General features: G+C 39.8%; 1 protein-coding gene across 1 annotated transcript in view; it reads right to left on the bottom strand.

The window, feature by feature from the left end:
* Window positions 1–2,657: 2,657 nt before the first annotated feature.
* LOC123752279 (uncharacterized) overlaps window positions 2,658–25,353 on the bottom strand; it is a 155,030-nt gene continuing 132,334 nt past the window's right edge. The window contains exon 3 of the mRNA XM_069335668.1: window positions 2,658–2,959. Coding sequence (XP_069191769.1) covers window positions 2,658–2,959 — 302 coding nt within the window. The remainder of the gene's footprint in view (window positions 2,960–25,353) is intronic.

The raw sequence follows: 25,353 nt of genomic DNA, 5'->3' as shown, positions 1-25,353 counted from the left end.
TCCCAGATGATACCTTGTATCTGGCCTCCTGCTCCCTACACCTATCTTCATTACATTACATTTGGTTGGGTTAAACACTAACAACCATTTGTTCGACCATTCCTTCAGCTTGTCTAGGTCTTCTTGAAGCCTCAAACAGTCCTCTTCTGTTTTAATCCTTCTCATAATTTTAGCATCGTCCGCAAACATTGAGAGAAATGAATCGATACCCTCCGGGAGATCATTTACATATATCAGAAACAAGATAGGACCGAGTACAGAGCCCTGTGGGACTCCACTGGTGACTTCACGCCAATCGGAGGTCTCACCCCTCACCGTAACTCTGCTTCCTATTGCTTAGATACTCCCTTATCCACTGGAGCACCTTACCAGCTACACCTGCCTGTCTCTCCAGCTTAAGTACCAGCCTCTTATGCGGTACTGTGTCAAAGGCTTTCCGACAATCCAAGAAAATGCAGTCCGTCCAGCCCTCTCTTTCTTGCTTAATCTTTGTCACCTGATCGTAGAATTCTATCAAGCCTGTAAGGCAAGATTTACCCTCCCTGAACCCATGTTGGCGATTTGTCATGAAGTCCCTTCTCTCCAGATGTGTTACCAGGTTTTTTCTAACGATCTTCTCCATCACCTAGCATGGTATACAAGTCAAGGACACTGGACACACACACACACACTGTATGTGTGTGTGTGTGTGTGTGTATGTGTGTGTGTGTGTGTGTGTGCGTGTGTGTGTGTATGTTTGCGTGTGTGTGTGTATTAAACTAAATGAGTTTGGTATTGTCATTTAATCTTTACAAGGATTCGCTGTAGCCATAAGTATATATCTATCATAATTTAACCAACCCCCAATGTTTCAGCATTCCTATCGTGTTATTTAACAAAATATATTAGAGGACGTTCTTAAAGGATTCACGCTTTCAATTTGCAATATATTCTTCTCTTACTCCACTTATTGTGCAGGATATCCCGCACAAAACTTAAACTTCTCACACCTTGCAACACTGAACTTGTGTGAGATTTCTATCTCTTACCTTGTGATTTGTATAATGTAACAACTGAAGCTGTTTTAAATAAGTGATTGCATAGAAGGCTGTGGCATACGCCCTTGTTCAAAATATGCAGTGACAAGGTAGTCGACCCGACTTTGGAAGCATGAGTTATCTCTTCTGGGATTTAGGGATTAACACCTTTAGAATACAAGACTGTCATCTTTGTTTTAAAGCAACATATAATGAATATGTCAATATGATGCAGTAATAACTAATTGGGCTTATGTAGGTGTGTTAGGTTTACATGTATGTAGAATGAAGGTGGAGATCAGTGTCGTATACAAGCAGAGAAATGACGATATGTGGAGGGACTAGTTTGGGTCCCGGATGACTCATCATGTCAAAGGTCACGCAGCCCATGAGAGTGATCACATTAGTAATTCACAAAGTTCAAATTCAGATCACTAGCAAATACTGTAATTGGAGATAGCCTTTCCCTAAGATGCCTGTACAATTACCACCAGTTTTATAAGAGTTCAACCAGATGGGTTGTTCAGTACAATAGAGATTAGTTGTTCAATTTAAACCCTGCTTAGTAAAGTTATTAGACCTGGCGGAGTGATACTCACTAGCCTCAGTTGTGAGGGCTAGGCGGGTCAGTGTGGGTTCGGTCAGCAACTGGAGAGGTCAATCATTCTCACCTCTCTCGAGATCAGCATTCCATCGGCTGGTTCCATAGTCAAGGTAAAAGTTGCTGAGTTTTGTTATAGGGAAATAATTCATTCGTGCCTCAGTAGGGAGTATTAAAAGTTTTAGATAGTCATATTAGGGAGTGTTAAGTCAGAGAGTGATTTTTATTATTTTTTTTTTAGATTTGTATAAATAAATGATTAGATTGTTCCTCGGTATTTTATTATTTCCATGAATAACTTTGCATGTGTTGATATCCTTGCCATTTGGTCTCTACCAGTCTGGATTTATTTGCGTCGTAAGCCTAGGCCAGTTTAGGAGCTAATATATCCCCTTGTTTTCTGTAATTCACACACTTAACGTAAATTTATTTCCCCCCTTTTCCAAGTAATTTGGGGATTAACCCCAAGGGCTGAATGATTGATTAATTGGTCCAGACATTGATTAAATGACAGCTTTTGGTTAATGGTCTGGTGGCGGCAGTGTAAAGAGATCCTTGAGTTTGCTAGAAACCTAGTACGACGTCACGTGCCTGTAGAGTCTTAGCCGATCGAGCGGCTAAGACCACGTGGCGTGGGACTTGGCTGAGAGTTAGCTCTGGGGTCCCTTGGAATTAAGTTTAAGTACACATATGCACGGGCTAGGTAAAGGACAAAGTAGAACCAAGACCTATCCGTGTTACAATAATTTGATTTATTAAATTTACACAGTGCAGCATGATGCTGTCACGTCGCCTGCTTTCTGGAGCAATATACAATCTGATGAATTCTATTCTGCTTTCTTTATAATACAATATTTCTCTTTATGGTATCATGGATAATAGTTGGACATGTGGCAAATTTTAATCCCACTAATCCCATTTACAGTTTTCAAAATTATTTGCTCAACTAAAACTGGCAAGTAGAATAGAGGACAACAACATAGAATATATGACAAAGATATTATTATCTTTTGTTTGATTTATCAAATTAAGAAGTAAACTTAACATTTCCTTGATTTTAACGATAACAAATCATTTTTCAAGTTACCTATGGATCTGTGAATGAGCGTACTGGCCGCTCCTATTTCAAGCCAAGAACATTTAGAAGTAATATTTATGAAATATTTGGTATTAATAAATGTTGATATTTGAGTGAAGTCTTTCGAGTGCAACACACATCCCGACTTACCACAAGAGAGTTCGTCGGAGTTATCATGGCAGTCACGCCCGAAATCACATTGCCACCTCATGGGTATGCATCTAGAACCATCCAAGCAGCTGAATTCATCCTCAGCGCATGCACCTATGGAGAGAAACAAAATTATTGATACACATGCTTTATCCAGCAATGCGTTGTTTTGGTTCAGCAACGCATGCACGTTGCTGAGCCACATCAATCATTCCCTGTCTGTCAGTCCTCCCCCAACATTCCTCCCTCCCCCATCCCCTCGTCCTCCTAACCATTTCCCATTCCCTTGTCCCCCTCGTCCTCCCAACCATTCACTCCTCTCATGTTTTGTTTTCCTCCTCACCATCCTCCACTCCCCTGTCCCCTCGTCCTTCCCGCCATTCCCCACTCCCCATTCACCTCGTCCGCTCCACAATCCCCCGCTCCTCCGTCCCCTCGTCCTCCCCCAAATTCCCCCATCCCTGTCCTCCCTTCCTCCTCACCCTCCCCAATCCCCCACTCCCCTGTCCCTTTGTCCTCACCATTCCCCCCTCTCCTGTCCCCTCATACTCCCCACCATCCCCCACTCCTCTCTACCCTTGTTCTCCCTACCATTGTCCCCTCATCCTCCCCACCATCCCCAATATTGTCCCCCTTGTCCTCCCCACCATTCTTCACTCCATCGACCGATGTGTTCCAAAATGATCTGATGTTCCCATCAGAAAAATGACAACAGGCAAATGATCTGATGTTCCCATCACTGAAAAATATGAACAGTTAAAAAAAATCCAAATAAAAAAAAATAAAAAATAAAAAAACTATACACATGAAATGAACGGTATGGTAAACAACACAGCTCAATTCCAATGCAGAGTAACACAAAATAATTAAAACAAAATGAAAATAAATCAAAATCTATAAAAAGTTCATTTATCAATGCCATCAGAAACATTGAAATGGAATCGTAACATATATAGAATAGCATGTGTTGCTTTTACGTGCAAAAGGATGGCATTGTTTTTTCCCCCCCAAAATTGTTTTTACCTGTCACAGGTGTGGCATCTATATAGTAGGTATATAAAAACACACGTATATTCGAATGTAACGTTGTGTCAAAATTTCAAAGCAATCGACAAAGAGCTTTAAGAGATTACAGGGAGTGTTTCTTTTATGTGCAACAGATGGTGGTGTTTAAAAAAAAATCATATTTTGACCTGTCACATGTGTGGCATGTATATAGTAGGTATATAAAAACAGTGCAGGTATTTGAATGCAACGTTGTGTCAAAATTCGAAAGGAATCGATAAAGATGTTTCAGAGATTTCCCACACATGAAAACTCACATGAAAAACACATTAAAGAAACATGTTTTTACCTGTCACAGAATAACATCAATATAGTAGGTATATCAAAACACGCTCATATGCGAATAGAACGTTGTGTAAAATTTTCAAAGCAATCGGTGAAGATCTTTCGGAGATTAGCAATTTTGAACAAACAAACATTTACATTTTTATTCATATGGATTCTATTTTACGCTATAAAACCTACTTGCAGCCTTTGCAACATAATTTTTTTTTTCGTTATAAAACTCAACATAAATGGTGTACACAGTTTTTCACTATAAACAACGCTCACAAAAGAAAGGGCATATAATGATAACTACTCTGGCAATGAACTTTAATGCTGGACTATTTTGTGGACTACAGAATACTTGCTGGTTGGTAAACAAGCTACTGTTGTTACCATAAAAATCATTCCTAAGGAAAAACAGGCCATAAATCCAACACCAAGCAAATGTATTATTATCACAAAATTACTAAGTAAACAATGGTCAGGTTCACATCTTACTCGGTAAGCTCTCTTTTGATAAGTTGCTGACGATTGCTTTCGTCGGCCACTGATCTTGCCAGGACGGATTTGTGTCTCACACTCTGGTAAATAATATTGTACACACTGTGAGGAACCCGTCAAGTGTAACCCACCCTTATTAGCCTTAGGAGATCAGAGCTTTAATTATTTGATATGTTACCACACGAAGGCAATCTTTTAAATTTTATAAATATGGGATTTTTTTCTTAAGTACATCTGGCACAAGGGGAAATCCATCAGTGGTTAAGGTGGGTCCATGGCTCCTAGCAAACGATGGCTCTTTACCTGGGCCCCTCACAGGGTAGGATATGGGCGATCCTAGGACGGTCCTCGTTTTTCCACATTTGTATTCATTGCTGCTACAGGTTCTTTGGCTCTGACTATATTCTCATTCCTTTCATGATTACGAAAATTGTTTTTGGTGCTGAGTTCGTAAATTGGCTAATAACTCACTCGTTAATCTTATATTTTCAACTGGGTCTGGGACTCGACGAAGTTGCGTTCGAATTCTTGAAAAAGACATGTTTACTGCTGAGGTTTGTTCATCATGACCGAGAATGATATTGTTACTGAACTAGCGGATCATCAGGTCGTTAACAAGAAAGTTATGACAATGTTGTTGGACAACGAGTGGTGGAAACTCGTTCGTTAAACTTATTTTTGGATTAGAGAAAAAGATTGTTAATTAGCAATTATTAGATGGAGACTGGGAGTGACTACCGACGAGCGAAGACGTGCTTTGACACACACCAGTCAACCCGTCCTTGGACCAAGTCCATTCTATCCTGCGGTCGACCCCAAAAGGGCATTCATCAATTTTAACATTCTGTATATTCAAAAGAAAATTTGTTCATATAAATTAATATTATTATATATTAGCATATTGGTCATATTTAGGCACTGGTTAGGATAGGCTAGGTGTTTAGGTTCTGTTGGCAATTATTTGTAGTATGTGGGTGAAGCATTTACAGCGTTGTAGTTCAAACAAAAGTCGTCAGCGAAGCACTTGTTCCGGAAGTGTTCGGATGTCACCAGTTGGTAGTCATGTGTAAACCGTTTTTCATTCATAAAAAAAGGGGTTGGAGTTTGCATGGAATGGATTTTGGGTCTTTGTTTGGAGGATAGGCTGCTCCAGTTGGTGGTTGATGGCCATGTGATTTGGCTGTCCATGATTTGGTGTCTATGAGTTCTCGTTCAACGCAGATGTAAGACAGAGGATATTTATAACGGGGACGCGTACGAATTCTTGAAAAAGACATGTTTACTGCTGAGGTTTGTTCGTCATGACCGAGAATGATATTGTTACTGAACTAGCGGATCATCAGGTCGTTAACAAGAAAGTTATGACAATATTGTTGAAAAACGAGTGGCTGCGCCAGTCAGTCTCAACAAAACCAGTTGGGCCCATTCCTCCTCTGGCCACTCCTTGATATTGGCTACTTTTTCGAAATGTTCGAAGAATCTCTCTGCCTCTTCGGGCATAAACAGGGGAATATCCTTTTCCCTAACCCTATTATCTGATGGGTGTGATACCTGGGTGGTGCTCTCTGGCAACCCATGTTCAATTCTTTATTCAGCTAAGGTTGTATTTGCTTCTATCTGCATTTGTTTGGTCCTCTCTTTCTCCACCTCTAGTATGGCTTTCTCTTTTTCTACCTCCAGTCTGGTTTCATCTTTTTCTACCTCCAGTCTGGTTTCCTCTTTTCCATTTCCAGTCCGGTTTTCTCTTTTTCATTTTTCATGTGCAGTTCTAACTTCAACCTTTCCAGTTAGAACTGTCTCTCCTCACTCTGCATCTAGAGCTCTAACTGCAATCTTTCCAAGCTCCTATTCCGGCTACTCCTGCTACTAGGATGAAGTAGCGGCTATCTGCGGCTGCTCGTACTACTCCTACTTGATTAATGGGATCTCACTTCATCCTGCCCATCATCCTTCTTTCCACTTTCAGCTCCTATTATGGCTCCCTGTTCTGTCGCTTCACTCTTGGCTATGAGCTGCCTCCGGATCTCATCCTTCATCCCAGCCAATTTAGATGCCTTCACCCTGATGCCACATCTTTCCGCTGTTTCAACTGATCCCTGGTGCAACCTTCGAAGTCCTCAGGCCTGCCTGACTCCACAAACGCTTGCACCTTATCCATCGTGTCCTGTGAGTCTTCCCAAGAGAGAGAATATACACCTGCGGGCACAAAGTCCACTTATTTCCACAAAAGGTGTATCAATCCACTCCCGGACAGGGTGTGGGTGTGTCAGTTCACTCTCCCGGACACAGGCCCCCAAATATTATAAGGTGTGTTGTACGTAGGGTGTGTACGTCCATTCCATATAACCAACCAAAACCCGTAGAGTGCTTGTACTTTGGTCAGGAGATCACCTTGTATGCTTCCTGCTCTTGGAGAGGGGCTCAGCGTCTCACATTTAGGGAGTGCGGCTCCAACACTGGCCTCGTTGTCACGTGTACACACTCAATTCGAGCCGCTGTGACTTCCCACTCTCTCCTTGGTTCGCATGACCTCCTCACTCCCCCTTTTTTTGAATTATAATTCTTTACCACCTTATCTACAGCTGTGGTTCTTTCTCTCTCTTTCTCTTCTACTTTCTGGGAAGCCTCACTAGGACATGGGCAAACACCAGAAACTATATACATTTACTTAGACAGTGAACATGTAGAACATACATACAAGAATAATAATATGACTCCAACACTCTATGCTATTATAGTCAGGTTGCATTTAATCCCATTAGGACTCTATCAGCTGCTTATATCAAGTGGTAGCCCAACTCCTGGCTCGCCACTAATGCTACCAACCTCACTTAGTGGGTTAAATCTTGTAAAAACAATATAGCACTATCAGCCCTAGAATATATATAAATATACACAAGGAATCCAGCCTAAGGCTGCAACAACATAAACATAAATGTAAATATTCCTTGAATCAAACGTCCAATCACTCACCTTCCACTGCGTCATGCACGCTAATTGTCACGGACTTTGGTGCCATCTACAATCCTGGCGCCAAACTACAGCAGTTGACCCTCCCATTAAATGGAGTTTCCCATCTTTTAGACTGCTGGCTGAAAGGTGATGAGTAACCAGAGGCAGGCTAGGGAAGTGAGTGAAGCCGGGACAGTGGAAGATGTAGGTCGACCTGAAGGTACTAGCAAGTTGGGCTGGACAAGCACTGTGGACTTTACTTCTGGAAGGACTAGCCAAGTGGGCTGGTCGAGCGCTGTGGACTTTACTCCTGGAAAGGCTGGCCAAGTGGGCTGGTCGAGCGCTGTGGTTGAGCGCAATAGACTTCACTCCCAGAGGTGCTAGCCAGTGAGACTAGATGAACGCTTTGGTTGAGTAGACTACGTTTCTGGAAGGTAACAGCCAGTGGGGCTGGTCAGGCGTTGCCGACTTTGTTGCTTGAGCGTACCAACGGGTGCACAACAAAGACCTCATCAGAGGCACCTTGTGGTCGTCATCTGTGAAGCAAGCTAGCGTAAGGGCTAGCAACGCCAATCCGGTTGACATCGCATAGACTTGTAAATATTATAATGATGATGGGAAAACAATAATGGGTTATTTAAGTGTTCTTTCACTTTTACCTTTAAACATTACACTATATTCCCACCAAGATTAGGTTACTCTGAACTTGAGTAGGATCATAGAGATTATGAAGAACCCGGTTACGAAGGGTTCGTAACACTAATGACACTCGAACACTATCAACCCTCTATCAGTGGACATTAAGAACCTCCTCTCTACATCCAAAGGTCCACTAACAAGAACGTCTCCAGTTTCCTCCACAATTATCTACCATGATCCTCTACAGCTGTTCCACGCTGCTGCACCATGAAGTTTTCCCTGAACAGGAATGATACTTCACCACTGATATCACAGAAGTCCGTGAAACTCCACTTCACTGCTTCTCCTCTCACAGCTTGAGGTCCAATTCCTCAGTATAGGACTGCTCTTCCACAGAGCTCAGTATTTCTTCAATAGCCTTGGAGTTCCATCCACAGACTCCTCCTCTGACCTCGAAGTTCTCTCAGGAACTCCTTCCCCAGACAAACCTGCAACCCATTGACACGCCATAAAGATCCTCCTCTACAAACATATAACTAAAATAAACTGCACAATAAATGTCTCCACTCGACATCCCTCTGAATCCCACCTGCCATAAGGTGACTCCCCCCACGCCCGGGCAAGTCCATTTTCCACCCTCCCGAGGTGGTCCACCTGAGACTGCCAGCCACTGGGCCCAGTCAGTTACCTCCAAGCTTTCGGCGGGAGAGGATGTGCTGCTCCTCTCCTCAGCTGGTTCCCTCATCTCTATTCTCTTATTTAGGCTTTCTGCCTTAATAAAATATGCCTAATATATCAATAGACACTTCCTATGGTCGCTGGGCACACGACCACCATAGGCAATCACTGTCAACTGGTTTAAAATGGCTTACCACAGAATTTGGTCCGCTCGTGGCATTCATTGTCTGAGCGGTCACCACCAGGGCACTCTAAGCTGCCAACAAAACAGCTTTAAAGACTGCTCCATACTCTCCCTGCAGTCCGTGACTTGAGCTGACACGTCCACAGACTTATTCCACAAGCGAGATGTCTGTCCACTTCCTTCTTCTTGAATGTATATCACTCAGGGGTTCTTCTTCAACAGGGGCTCAAACGGAGCACAACCTCCCCTAACGATTTCTGCAGCTCAAGTAAGGTCAAACCCCTCTGAAGCGAGCCTCACACCTCACGCAAATTCTCCACATCTCATGTCAAGTCATTTATTTATATTCTTATTCACTGCCCATACTTTTAATCTAGTCGTCAAATTTAATCAAGTGTTTTCTATATGTATTTCCAGGTCTATATTTCTTTGACCTCTTAGTTAGGTCAGGCCTGGCCTGGCAGAAAAACTCTCAGGGGGAGACTCGTTTTTCAGCTACCTGAGATCATAACACCTGACATAACCACCTAGGCGTATGAGCGGTTGTACTCCTGTATATTCTCGGGATCCTCTACTTATCATGAACCCTGACAAGTTTAATTTCACCTGTGTCATTGGTTTTAATTTAAGTGACTGCCGCTCTCTGAGTTATGAAATTTTTCTGGGTCCCTAGTCGAATAGGCCACGAATGGTGATCTTGGTCCTTTTATTCTTGACTTGGAGTTGGGCAGTGGACAATATCGCATTTACTTGAAATGCTGGTTATTGTATGATGTAAACTTCTCGCACCTTGCAACATTAAACTTGTTTGAGATTTCTATCTCTTACCTTGTGATTTGTATAATTTTATTTAATAAATTTGCACAGAGCAGCATGATGCTGTCCCCTTCTACACCTATTGCATGTGTTCAGTGGGGTCTTACAGCTTTTAGTATTATGTGTTTGAGATACCTGGTACATTGTGTAACTGTTTGAGTCGTCTGACTCGGATGTCTCTACTAGGATAATTTATACATTTATATAAAGAATGTTTTTGATGACAAAACAAACACAACCCCCCAGCCTACAGCATGCTTAAGGTTCACCGGTTTAGGTGAAACATTGTCTTCAGGTTTTGAAGGCTTTGTTGTTTGCATGTATTTATTAGTTTATTTTTTGTGAGTACTTGTTGTACTCTTGGGAGTAGTTATTGGGTTCTTGGGTGCACTTATTGAGCTCTTGGGAGTATTTATAGTACTCTTAGGTCTCACTGATAAATCAGTGTTTGACCTGTTAGTATTACATTGATTATTAGTACCCTTATTACCTAACGACTGGGCCACTTTAGGAGTTTCAGTTAAGAAATTTAATGTGGGTACAATTTCTGTTGATTCAGGGGTGGCATTAAGTGCCTATGCAGGCGATGAGTCACAATAACGTGGCTGAAGAATGTTGACCAATCCACGCACTAGAAAATGAGGGACGACGACGTTTCGGTCCGTCCTGGACCACTTTCAAGTCAATTAAGTGCCTAGTTTGCTTGTTTATTATTTACTGTAATACGCAAACCTGTTACTATACTTTGCATTGTCAGGACAGTATTATTCTGATATGAATATAATTCATTTAGCACCTCGCTAGACAGTTTTCTTTGGATGACAATTTTAGTCATCCACTCAGCAGTGGGTTGATCCACTTCAATGCTGAAAGATTTTAACAGTGACTCGAGTTTTAAAATAAATGTTTGCAAGGAGTCAACTGATAAGTCCTAAGGTTGAGATAAGTCCAATAGTTGATGTACAAGATTTATGATACCTTTCTCAATCTCAGCACTTTCTCTAAAGAGCTGGATAGCTTGATTGATGCTAACACATTCGGCATTACCTCTGGAGGCGCCTGATAGCTGAGTGGACAGCGCTTCGGATTCGTAGTCCTAAGATTCTGGTTTCGATCCCCAGTGGAGGCGGATGCAAATGGGCAAAAAGTTTCTTTCACATTGATGCCCGTGTTACCTATCAGTAAATAGGTACCTGGGAGTTTGACAGCTGCTACGAGCTGCTTCCTGTGGATGTGTATCAAAAAGGAGGCCTGGTCTAGGACCGGGCCGCAGGGACGTCAAGCTCCGAAATCACTTTAAGATAACCTCAAGATCACTGGTTTGAGTGATTAAGACTATCACTAACTTGGTTTAAGGCTTCTTGCCTAGCCTCAGTTGAATTTCAGCTGCAGCTTTTAATACAACTTCAGCTTTCATTTCAGCTTCAGCTGCATCTTCATCCCCTGTTTCAGCTTGACTTGTGTCAATTCAGTAGCCTCATGGATTGAATTCTCAGAATCCATGGAATATATGGATATAATATCTGAAAACTGGTAAGATCCTGTTAATAAGTCATTGGGTGAAATTGTATTAGAGGAGACTGTAGAAAATGAATGTTTAACTTCAATTATTGATCCTGTGTAAGGGTCAGACTTGATTAGAGGAATATCCTCATCTTGAGGTAGCTCATTTATTTCATCTGATGAGCTTGTTGCTTGCTGTAGTATGGGTATACTGTAAGGATGTTCTAATCCAACAGGAACATTTTCTGTTGCAAGCATCTTATTATAGTAATTTAATCTGGCCTGAATTTAGTCTTCATAGTTAACTACGTCAGATATGATTAGATCTATTTCGTCTAGGTCAGTATTACTGACATGGAGTGCACCTATGTACAACACAATCAATTCTTGTACCTGTTTGAATTTCTGGTTAGCTATTGTTGCTGAGAATTCCAACGATATGAGATCAACTGGGGCTACTTCTACCCAGCCGTCACATTTGTTGATCAGCCATGTCAAGTGACTTTGAAGGCATTTCAGAATTCTTCCAGTTTTTTCTGGTGTAGCCATGTTGGCTATGGGTTGAAGCCTTATAGGGCTTATATAGCTAATTATAGACAGTTAAGATACTTGCTCATATATGCGGAGCAGGTACGGTTATTAATAGCCTAATATTTGATTTCTTGGTTAGGCTGATTGTAATTTATCTCACATAAAAGTTATCTTACCTACCTAATGGTAAATAGCTATGATTTGAGTGATTCTTTAATGCCACTACGGTTGTACGTCCAGTTAGCTCTTCTTTATCACCATCAGTTGGTATAGTGACACCTAGTAACACTCAAAGATGTAAAGTAACTATGTAATAAAATATAAATACACAATTGTGTGAAATAATAAATTCACCCTACTTAAGGTTTGCACAACATTAAATAGTAATGAACAGTATAGTCTAACCCAGTACTAGTTAGAAATCCACTGAACTGTGCAAAGCGCCTGCAGGTCCTCGACTTTGGGAGGGGGTTGCACAACGCGCCTCCGGGTATTTTTAGTTTTAGCGTATGATTCAACACTCCCGAGGCTACATGGGGTTCACATCAGCTTTCCCAAGACTCTTGTAAACAGGCGCCATTTAAAAAAATCGTCGGCAACATTCCCGTGTGTGCGAGCCTCAATACTGAGTGAGCAACCAACGTTGGCGCACGTAGCATTAGCTCACAGCACGGCTGTTAAGCTTGTGACCACAGCATCGCCTAATAATGTCAAATATATAAATAACTGGTAATATTTATCCACGAACAGTATTACAGAAAAGCCTAGTGTGATAATGACTGTGTACAATGTTCAAATATCAAGTGAATGAATGCTGTTCACGATGTTCACAGCGCTAGCCACAGCACCACAGCATTATTTCGTCCATCTAGGAATCTTCAAACGACTTCATATGTTACTTTACAAAATAAACTTGTGGTCATTTATTCATTTACAGGATTTAGTGACCAGGATTGTGATAATAGCAGGATTGTGGTGATAAGTAGCGCTGTACGTAGTATTGTGGGAGGAGGAAGTTTGGTGAGGGAGGGAATCCAGATAGCGACACTGTGTGTAGCAGCCACTCTTGTTTTGCTCACCATACAAGCTCAGTGGTTTGCTATGGTGAACACACATGTACATGGGTATATACAATATGTGTATATACCCTTGTACATATGTGCGTAGCATTGTGGGAGGAGGAATTTTGGTGAGAGAAGGTCGAGGTAGCATCACTGTGTGTGGCAGCCACTCTTGTTTTGCACACCATACTTGCCTAATGGTTCGCTATGGTGAACACATATGTACATGGGTACATACAATGTGTGTATATATACCCTTGTACATATGTGCATAGTATTGTGGGAGGAGGAATTTTGGTGGGGGAGGGAGAAGATCGAGGTAGCGTGACTGTGTGTGGCAACCACTCTTGTTATGCACATCATACTAGCTTAATGGTTTGCTATGGTGAACACATATATACATGGGTTATCTTGAGATGATTTCGGGGGGGCTTTTTAGTGTCCCCGCGGCCCGGTCCTCGACCAGGCCTCCACCCCCAGGAAGCAGCCTGTGGCAGCTGACTGTTACGGCCCTCTCGGGTCGCAACCGGGTTCTTACTCTGATGTTGTTAGAGGAAGGGTATCCGGCCCCAAGCCAGCAGTGGCTTTCAAGGGATGAGATCCGTAACGCAAGTAAATTAAAGGGGAAGGGAAATAAAGTAAAAAACTTAATATATTATAATTAGTACCTTCACCATAAATACGATATAAGAAGATTACACGGGGGGGGGGGGGGGGGAGGTATAAACACTATTATATACACTGTTGTCTTCTTCTGAAGACTCTGGATCTTCACGGTGTCAAGCTCTTGGTGCTCTCGTGGCCTCACGACGAATCCTTCAAGAATCTTGAGTCTACCCCAGCCACAGGCCAGCCCAAACACAGTTCCACTGGGGGCACCATCGTGGAGGCCGTCAACCACAAGTCCAGCAGATAGCTGGCAGGTTCCAAATCAGCGACGCTGGTTAGGCCACTCCACGAGCGATACTAGGGTCGCGCCCTAGTCAGGAGCCTCGTGTGATACCACAGATCACTCTCCTTTCCACAACACCCCAGTGGTTAAGCGTCTCCACCAGTCAGTCCCGGGTATGACAATCCTTCAACTGCCGCTTCACAGGCAGGGTAACACCACAGTGTTCATCCAGGTGGCGACTCACAGCTGCTGCAGCAAACACTTGGTGTCGAGACGGCTGCCTTGGGTAGACTGATCCAACCTCCATTACAGCAGTCCCAGGTCGACTCTGTAATCAGACACGTCATCAGTAACAGGGACACACTAAAGCACCTCACTTACAGGCTCAGACCCAAACGCCCACCTATCCACTCCATAGATGGCGTTGTCATCTGAGCACCACCTCACCAGAGGTCAGCAGTGGCTGTGTAGTGAGCTGAACAGGACTGGAAACTGGCCCTCGTGGCCAGTACACCTCGTCCTCACCAGGTGTCGTCGTCCATTCGGAGGGGGTTTCGGGAGCTGACCCACAGATGGCGTGGTCGTCACTGCTCCAGGCTCGGACGCTGGATTCGGGTCCGTAACACTGACTAACACCCAGGTACCTATTTTACTGCTAGGTAACAGGGGCATAGGATGAAATAAATTTTGCCCATTGTTTCTCGCCGGCGCCTGGGATCGAACCCAGGACCACAGGATCACAAGTCCAGCATGCTGTCTGCTCGGCTGACCGGGTAAATACAATGTGTGCATATAGTGTAATAACAGCAACAGGAGTTTGGTGGGAGGAGCCTTTTTGGTGAGGGAGGTGGCGACATACCCGTAGCATCGTCTGCTGGCTGCTGTGTGATTTCTCATGCAGTGTATGGTGGCCACTATGCTGTTTGGACACAATACCAGCTTACTTGCAGAGTTATGGTGAATAAAACATGTAGATACGTATACATAACGTGTGTAAATCTATATAAATAAATATGGAAATGTTCGTTTGTTCAAAATCGCTAATTACCGAAAGTTCTTCACCGATTGCTTTGACATTTTCACACAACGTTCCATACGCATCCAAGCGGGGTTTTATATACATATTATATAGATGTCACATTTGTAACGAGAAAAACATGCTTTTTGAAAAACTGTGTTATTCATTTGTTTTTCATGTGAGGGAAATGTTTGAAACCCCTTTACCAATTGCTTTGAAATTTTGACACAACGTTGCATACGAATAGGAGCGTGTTTTTATATACTTAATATATATATATATATATATATATATATATATATATATATATATATATATATATACTGTATATATATATATATATATATACTGTATATATATATATATATATATATATATATATATATATACTGTATATATATATATATATATATATATATATATATATATATATATATATATATATATATATGCCACACCCATGTCAGGTAAAAACATGTTTTTTTTTTAAATGGCGCCATCTGTTGAACTTAGAGCAACACAAGATGTGATCTCTGAGAGATCTTCACCGATTGCTTTGAAATTTTGACACACCATTCCATTCAAATACGCATATGCTTTTATATACCTACTATATAGATGCTACACCTGTGACAGGTAAAAACATGTTTGTTTGAAAAACAGCACCATCTGTTGCACAAAGAAGCAACACAGGCTATGCTAAATACGTTTTGATTCCATTTCAATGTTTCCAGTTATATTGATAAATTAAATTTTCATAGATTTCGATTTTTTTTTCATTTTGATTTAATTATTTTGTGTGACATTCCGTTGCAATTGAGCTGTGTTGTTTACCATGTCGTTTATTTTGTGAGTATAAATATTGATGCCTCACCTGTGACAGGTAAAACCATACCTTAAAAAAAAAAAAACAGTGCCATCTGTTGCATGAAAGAGCAACACACTTTATACTAATATGTTATGATTCCATTTCAATGTTTCCAATTGCACTGATAAATAGAATTTTCATAGATTTCAATATATAGTTATTTTTATTTAATAATTTTGAGTGATATTGGCTTGGAATTGAGCTGTGTTGTTTACCATGGCGTTCATTTCGTGGGTATTATTTATTTATATATTTTTTTCATTTGTTTTCTATTTAAATTTCTTAACTGTTATTCCTATTTTTCAGTGATGGAAACATCATATCATTTAATGTTCCCAATATTCTGATGGGAACATCAGATTATTTGGGAATGCATCAGACGAGGGAGTGGGATATGGCTGGGAGGACAAGGGGACAGGGGAGAAGCGTAATGGTGGGGAGGACGAAGAGATGGGTGAGTTGGGGATAGTGAGGGATGAGGGGACGGGGGAATGGACAATGGTGGGGAGGACAAGGGGACATGAAAGAGGGGGATAGTGGGGAGGAAGAGAGGACAGGGAAGGGGGACATGGAAGGTAGGACGAGGGGGTGGGGGAGTGGGAGATGGTGGGGAGGATGAGGGAATGGTGGGGAGGACGAGGGGATGGGGAATGGTTGGGAGTATGAGGGGACGCAGGAGGGGAGGAATGGTGGGGAGGACTGGAGAACAGGGGTAGGTAGTTGTGGCTCAGCAGCGCAAATGTGTTGCTGTGCCACAGCAACGCGTGGCCGGGTACAGCTAGTAGTATAATAAAAACAATAACAGTATGGTGGGAGGAGGAACGTTGGCGAGTAAAGTGTAAGGAGTAAGCTAGGTGTTAGAGGAGTGAGGGAAAGGTGGCTGGGTGTGGCAGCACACAATTGCAGAGTTCTGAGTGTGTTGATGGTGAATGTATATAGTGTTTGATAGTGTATAGTATGTAAATATGTTGAAAATATACATAAATGAACATGAAACATTGGAAATATGAGCAATATATGTGGACACATTTGAGACACATATAACACAGTCTTGCGACAGTGTGGATGTTCTACTGCCTTAATATTGTGTATGTGTTCATTATACATAGGAATGGCAAGAAAAAACAAAACAAATGTATATGGAAATGAACGCAAAAAATGAAAAAAAAATATTTGTGGGAACTCGTGCATGTTGAAGCTGGCAGGCGACTGGCTCTGGGAGTCTATGTCACGGACGACCACCAAATCGTGAAGTCACACGCCATTTTCCGAACCCCATTGCGGCCAAAGTAATTCGATTTAAGTACAATTTCGACTTTTTGTTAACATATCCATACTCATGGAAGAGATTTTGACACTTTCAAAGGAGAAAAGAATTTTTTCCAGAGAATTTATTTCCTGCGCACGCCAAAGTGGGGTACCGTATTTGGTACCCGAGCAGCCCAGTGCATAAGTTGCTAAATAGTTTAGGCTAGAGTTGTACATACCATAGTACAATTCCAGTCTAACAATATCCTACCCCTGTGGGTTGGCATAAAATACGATAAATGATGTGCAATATTGGTATACATATAGTGCTATTTTTTTATTTTTTTTTAATTTTTGATATACAGAATATACGCTTATAGGAAATACGTGTGTATGAAATTTAACTTTATACAGTTACTGTTGTCTCTCTGGCCACAATCTTCTGTGAAGATCAATATCATTGATTAATTTACTAGTCACATATGCCCTAGACTCCCGTGACGGATTTTAACGAAATAGTCTGGAAAAATGAATATGGGTGGTATTACCACCAAGAAAATAATAGCTATATGGTGTGATCAATTTAATGTAGTTATTAACACGAGATTATTAATTGTCAGCAGTTGCTCTAGGCGACCTAGTTATCCTCAGCTCTGTGTGAGGTATAGGTCTGAATATTGTGGATAATTGACTATAACCCACTAAAGCCAGATGTAGACATTGGCTTTATTCTGGTAAATTAATAATGGGGTTAGGGTATAATATATGTGTCGCAGTTTGCGGACAGTCGTAACTAATAATGAATATATTGCCTAGTACCTGATAATACTACTTAATTAATAGTAGACTATAAACAGGGTTAATAAATAATTAAATATAATGGATTATATAGGACCAGTAATTTAACTTGGTATACTGGAACCGTAAATACTTGTGAATTTATACTGGTTTATTTACATCAGTAATTTATATTAATGTGTTGGTCTATGAACCACTAATTTTTAATGAACTGATTTATCTAGTTCTAAGTCGACCAAAAAGGATGTGCGGAAATCTGGCTCCAGAATAATGATAATAAATCTAATATATAATTCGAAGGACCATTCCTATGGAAATAAAATAAATTAGAGAGCCAGTGCCCATGGATATCTTATATAAAGCGTAACTAAAATCTATTAATGTACAATAATAAATTGTAGTGTACTGTAAACTACAGAGCCAAATCCCTCCACACACTTTGGGGGGGGGGTGGATTAATTTGTAAAGAGAAATTAATGCCCTTTAAATAATAAAATAATGAGATGTTAATACATATAAATTCATAAATCACATGTATGAATAATAAACAGGCATATGATATTAATAAATCAATGAATACTACTAAAGGCTATCTTCAAAGAAATTATAGACAGCTTAGCTGTTGGTAGAAATAATAGCATGCGCCTCGTAAACTCGTAAAACTCGTCACTGTAAACTTGTTTCAGCAGGCTACTCTGGGAACATGTGATTGTTGTGGAAGTTATCGTCTCTCTTACGATTGTACTCCAGCTGAAAGACAATTCACATGTAAAATCTATTTGAGAATATATAGATCCTCACGTATTCATAAAAATTAATGTGGGGAGATAGGGGGAATGAAACTTACGGGTTTGTTTTAAAGGGTACGCGTCTTGACAACAAACCAACCTATGTTATTAAATGTGGCCACAAAAAATACTGTAGGACAAACTGGTTTGCCGGGCAGTGTCTGTGAGATAATGAAGCGGTTGCGTCTTGATGGCATTTGTAGATGCACGGATAGCTCGATATTAAAACAATGATACGACCAGCTTGAGACACTCTCCCTGATCATGGTGTCGCTTGCCAAGTCTCCCTCCTCTCGGGTGGCTCGCGCATGCGCAGTCGTGCTGAGACGCGCTAAATATTTCCTATGATATGTTTAACTTCCCGAGTTAATGGAGCTAAGGTTTATCAGATATTAAAGAAATTTAATTTGTCTTACTTTACAACATTTAAATTCTTGTTTCTTAATAATTAAATGAACGTTGTTCAATAGAAGAGAGTGCTGGATAGAAATTCAGTCATATGTGAATGCGCTGGAGTAACGGTTCGTCACTGTATGAATTATTACCAGCAAATAAACTATATTGCTTAATTGCATATAAATATATTAGCAGATTTAATTCACTGAATATATTCGGGACAATAAAATTATTAAATTTTGATTCTCATTAAAGAATGTGAAAATAAGGAGAACTTAATACAATTCTCATGAATGTAAATAATTTCCCTTTAGTCGTGTGGGCTGATGCAACACCCGACTAGAATTTCTGGGAAAATGAGGCGTTAATTAAATTATGTTAATTTGACTACTCTACTGGTTAGTAGTGTTAGTAAAATATAATAACTAGTACAAGAATTGTTTCTTAAGGTACTAGGTGTTAGTAAATAAGTGTTGGAAATTTCCAACACCATTAATCAGATCCATCAATCACCAACAATAACAATCACTGTTGGATATTTCCAACACCGAATACAACACTGTTGTATTCTCATTACTTATTACTAACTCTACTAATTATTGTAGTAAGTAAAATTAACAACACGTAGAATTCTCATGTACTAATAATTTCATCTGTGCAGTAGGCTAGAATTCCCACGTCACCCGACGCCAGTATTGCGTCAGATTTCATTACAATAAACACATTATATCCAATGTATCTGAGAATTAAATTCGATTCTCTATAACTAAGGCATTCTGTATGATAATTATTTACTGATGAATTGACCTCCAACTAAAAGCCGAATAGAGCGTTGGAGTCATAGCGATTATCTAGTAATAAAAGTTAACGTCACCAGTGAATGCCATGGGGAGACATTAATTCCTCTCCCTTATATGTTTACTATCCCTAAATTGGCAAATAATAATATTTCCCTCTTCTAAATAATAAACCTGTCCAGTCTTCAACATTTCAAGCGTAAATGCGAGAAATATTAATGTTCGTGACAATAATTTGTTTAATGAACGCGAGACACGGCGTGGGGTAGAGGAGGCTTGCCAGTACACGTGGAGAGAAGCTCTGAGGCAGACCTACTCATATCGTACTCACGAGGAGACGCCATTGCCCAGCCATCAGGGTAGACGTTATCCATCCTCAGATGAAAGTCGCCACTGTGAGGCGTGAATAACCTTGCAGATAATATCTTCAACTGGTGCTGGTGTAATATAAGGAACCTATTTAACCTGGTTCTTGACTACACGTGACCAGCCAGTGAAGCGCGCCATTATCCAGGATAGGCTAAGCCAGAGCCTGGGGAAGCGAATTTCGGCAATCTTAAAACTAATACAGTGCCCTTATTAGCTAAGTATATTCTCTTTATTTGATGCATCTTGTAAAGTGTTTTGTAGTAGCTGGGTGATTGACCGTTACGACGTATGCCAACATCAAACAACAGGTTATTAATTTTTGTCACCTGTAACTCTCAATTTCTTGAATATAGAGATTCAGTAGTTTAATTAGTTGCTACTGTAAATATTTGTCTTGCAGCACGTGAGAAGAATTCTCCCTGCCGCCTTCTCCCATGTTAATCCATCCCATTCGTCAGCCAGCCGAGTCCAGGGAATTAGAGGAATCGTCGTGGCTTACATAAAGGAATCGTCTTTAAGCTAAGATTCTTTGTATTCATTCATGAAATTCTTGAAATTACTTATATGCATAATTTCTTAGGATTAACATGTGTTTATTGTGACTATCATTACTATACTTATAATCTATGTTCCCATTCATGGTAATGACATTAGTTTCACTATAATTCATAGGATTAGATTATTATTATTTGGATTAGTGAACGAACCACATTAGTTCCTGGACGTACTTACCTCCAGTAATAACCCCCCAATGTAGGTGTTTGAGGGTTTGATTCATTTAATTATACAGCCCATTAATTATTTCTATGATCATATTCTCTAGTATTTTATCCATAGTTACTGGTTCACCTAGGAATTATCTAATGATCAGAATTTCTCAGTTTCCCTCTTTACTATAAAAGCGGGTGGTCCTTCGTAATTTAATTTACTACATTAATATTTAAATAATCAGATTCAAGCCCCAAATGTCCCACAATCACTGCCACCAACAAAAACCATAACCCACCATTGCCACCAATCACAAACTGCTACCACTAACAGCAACCAAAACCCACCATCAACAACCATCACCACTAGGGATTCTCCATTAAGTGAAAATAATGAAGAAACTATTCTGAACCCACCTTTATTATGCACCTGTTTTATTTCTACTAATTTATAATAATTTAGAAATATATTTTATATATATTTCTACATTTTAATTACCATCAGTCACGAAAACTACATTTATACAACATTTAAGGTTACCAAAAGGTGTCAAATTTGGATTAACCAACGTTGTGCAGTAAGTTGTGGCACCCTATTTACGACTACATGCAATAACAATTCTATTACGTTGTTAAATTGTTAAATTTCTGGTTGTATACTGGGTAAAGCTGTAGTGGATGAGGCTTTATCCTCGTTGATTGATTCGATGAAAGGATTTAACCTGGCTTGAGATTTATTCTCAAATAATTCATCCTCCCAGATCCTGCCTGAATATCATCCACTTTATTTGAAGTACTGGCTGCTTTCTCTGAGGCAAGTTTATTGAATAAGTGATCAAACCTGGCTCGTGTTTCATCTTCATACTGGGCTAGGTCAGACATGAATTGTTTCATGCCTTACCGTTTTATTTTGTTGTCGTGGAGCTGGGTTTGGTAAGATTTGCTTTAAGTATATTTGGTTAGAAAAATTGATCCAGTTGGAATTGGATCTGTGATAGTGGGATTTTCAACTAACGATAATTAATTAGAAGCTCATGTAACAACTTTTCACATTAACTGAGTTCTCTTGTCAGTTGAGAACTGTCTTGTCAGTCTCTTAGTGCTGCTAAAGCACTTTTTGCTTTCTGAAGAATAGTCATAGTGACTGTTTAGTTGGATTTTGCAGAGCCTATAGTATTATTGCTAATGTTACTAGGGTACTTGCTTATAATCCTTAGAAAGTACTAATGATAGTAGCCTACGATCAGATTTCTATCACTAGGGTAAAATCCTACATCCTTGGAGGTTAGCTCAAAATATTAAATTGGATATATATATATATATATATATATATATATATATATATATATATATATATATATGTCGTACCTAGTAGCCAGAACTCACTTCTCAGCCTACTATTCAAGGCCCGAATTGCCTAATAAGCCAAGTTTTCCTGAATTAATATATTTACTATAATTTTTTTCTTATGAAATGATAAAGCAACCCTTTTCTCTGTGTATGAGGTCAATTTTTTTTATTGGAGCTAAAATTAACGTAGATATATGACCGAACCTAACCAACCCTACCTAACCTAACCTAACCTATATTTATAGGTAAGGTTAGGTTAGGTAGCCAAAAAAAGCTAGATTAGGTTAGGTTAGGAAGGTTAGGTAGACGAAAAAACATTAATTCATGAAAACTTGGCTTATTAGGCAAATCGGGCCTTAAATAGTAGGCTGAGAAGTGCGTTCTGGCTATTAGGTACGACATATATATATATATATATATATATATATATATATATATATATATATATATATATATATATATATATATATATATATATATATATATATATATATATATATATATATATATATATATAACTTACGCATCTCCGATTTTATATCTACATTTGAGTGAGGTGGAACGGGTGATGTGGCATTAACACAAGACAGAACAAGATGTGGTATTCATAGGGTATTAATTTCATCAACACAAGACAGAACAAGAAGTGGTATTAATAGGGTATTAATTTCATCAACACAAGACAGAACACGAAACAATGGATATTGAATAGAAGTGTTTGTAGAAAGCCTATTGGTCCATATTTCTTGATGCTTCTATATAGGAGCGGAGTCTTGAGGTGGGTAGAATATAGTTGTGCAATAATTGGCTGTTGATTGCTGGAGTTGACTTCTTGATGTGTAGTGCCTCGCAAACGTCAAGCCGCCTGCTATCGCTGTATCTATCGATGATTTCTGTGTTGTTTACTAGGATTTCTCTGGCGATGGTTTGGTTGTGGGAAGAGATTATATGTTTCTTAATGGAGCCCTGTTGCTTATGCATCGTTAAACGCCTAGAAAGAGATGTTGTTGTCAACAACAACAACAAGAATGGACCAATAGGCTTTCTACAAACACTTCTATTCAATATCCATTGTTTCGTGTTCTGTCTTGTGTTGATGAAATTAATACCATATATATATATATATATATATATATATATATATATATATATATATATATATATATATATATATATATATATATATTATTAAATATGACCGAAAAAGTAAGATTAATAATTCTAACACGAATTTTCTCAATCTTTCGTACATTTCTTTTCACTGTTGGAGGTAAATCAAAAACAAATTCTCCAAAATTCATTTTTATTTCTATTATTATGTCCGGTCGTGATGGTCAAGTGGATTAAGGCGTCTTGTACATACCAGTTGCGTTGCTTCTGGGAGTATGGGTTCGAGTCACTTCTGGGGTGTGAGTTTTCAGTTGCATATTGTCCTGGGGACCATTCAGGCTTGTTCGCATTTGTGTTCCTCACGTGTGCCCCAAAGAATGAGGTGATTTGGTAAAATGCTATGCCCAAGATTACTATCCGAGTGCCGGCGGTGGGGTGGTTCAAATAGCCTCGGCTATCACCTCATTATGTCCGGTCGTGATGGTCAAGTGGATTAAGGCGTCTTGTACATACCAGTTGCGTTGCTTCTGGGAGTATGGGTTCGAGTCACTTCTGGGGTGTGAGTTTTCAGTTATATATATATATATATATATATATATGCAAACAAGCCTGAATGGTCCCCAGGACTATATACAACTGAAAACTCACACCCCAGAAGTGACTCGAACCCATACTGCCAGGAGCAACACAACTGGTATGTACAGGGACGCCTTAATCCGCTTGACCATCACGACCGGACAAAAGGAAGTGATAGCCGAAGCTATTTGAACCACTTCCCCGCCGGCACTCGGATGGTAATCTTGGGCATAGCATTTTATCAAATCACCTCATTCTTTGGGGCACACGTGAGGAACACAAATGCAAACAAGCCTGAATGGTCCCCAGGACTATATACAACTGAAAACTCACACCCCAGAAGTGACTCGAACCCATACTGCCAGGAGCAACGCAACTGGTATGTACAGGTATATACATATGTATGTATGGTATGTATGTATAGCTTCGGCTATCACTTCCTTTTGTCCGGTCGTGATGGTCAAGCGGATTAAGGCGTCCCTGTACATACCAGTTGCGTTGCTCCTGGCAGTATGGGTTCGAGTCACTTCTGGGGTGTGAGTTTTCAGTTATATATATATATATATATATATATATATATATATATATATATATATATATATATATATATATATATATATATATATATGACAATGTCAGACCACGGAGGAAAATGAAACAGGAATTTCCTTAAGTACTTTCGTATATTAAATACATCTTCAGAAGGAAGATGTATTTAATACATCTTCATTCCTTCTGAAGATGTATTTAATATACGAAAGTACTTAAGGAAATTCCTGTTTCATTTTCATCCGTGGTCTGACATTGTCACATTCTTAATCACGTGTTTATTTTCGTGATATACACACACACACACACACATATATATATATATATATATATATATATATATATATATATATATATATATATATATATATATATATATATATATATATATACAATATACTCTTATACGATAATCTCTTTCAAGAGAGATTGAGCCTGCTCTTCCCTACTTCAAGTTACGCCAAAAAATACAAGTATAAGATGCTACATTCAAGATACGTCACCAGTACCCAAAATCCCCCCACTCCACACGCCCTCCACATGCCGGCTTGTCATCAAACCAACTAACTACCCTTCACCAGCCTGCCTGCTCTTGATTGGTGACTCACAAGCCGCGCACCTGCACACCGCACCTCAGCGCCCTCTACCCGAGTCGACGTCTGAGCCTGACCAGCTATCCACTTCAGAATATTCCTTGTGCTCTTAGCGTTGACATCTCTCTCTGGCATACTAGCTCATTAGCTCGTATACGAAGGGAGGTTTCAGCCATAGCTGATATTCTCAGCACCATTTTTACATTTTCTCTTTTGTATCATTGTGTCTCACATTGTCTTTGCAGTTCTTTA

This window comes from Procambarus clarkii, chromosome 34 (genome assembly GCF_040958095.1).
Source record: "Procambarus clarkii isolate CNS0578487 chromosome 34, FALCON_Pclarkii_2.0, whole genome shotgun sequence".
In the NCBI taxonomy this organism is placed as follows: Eukaryota; Metazoa; Arthropoda; class Malacostraca; order Decapoda; family Cambaridae; genus Procambarus; species Procambarus clarkii.
Note: the sequence above shows the minus strand (reverse complement) of the source record. Positions and strands in the feature narration are given on the sequence as shown.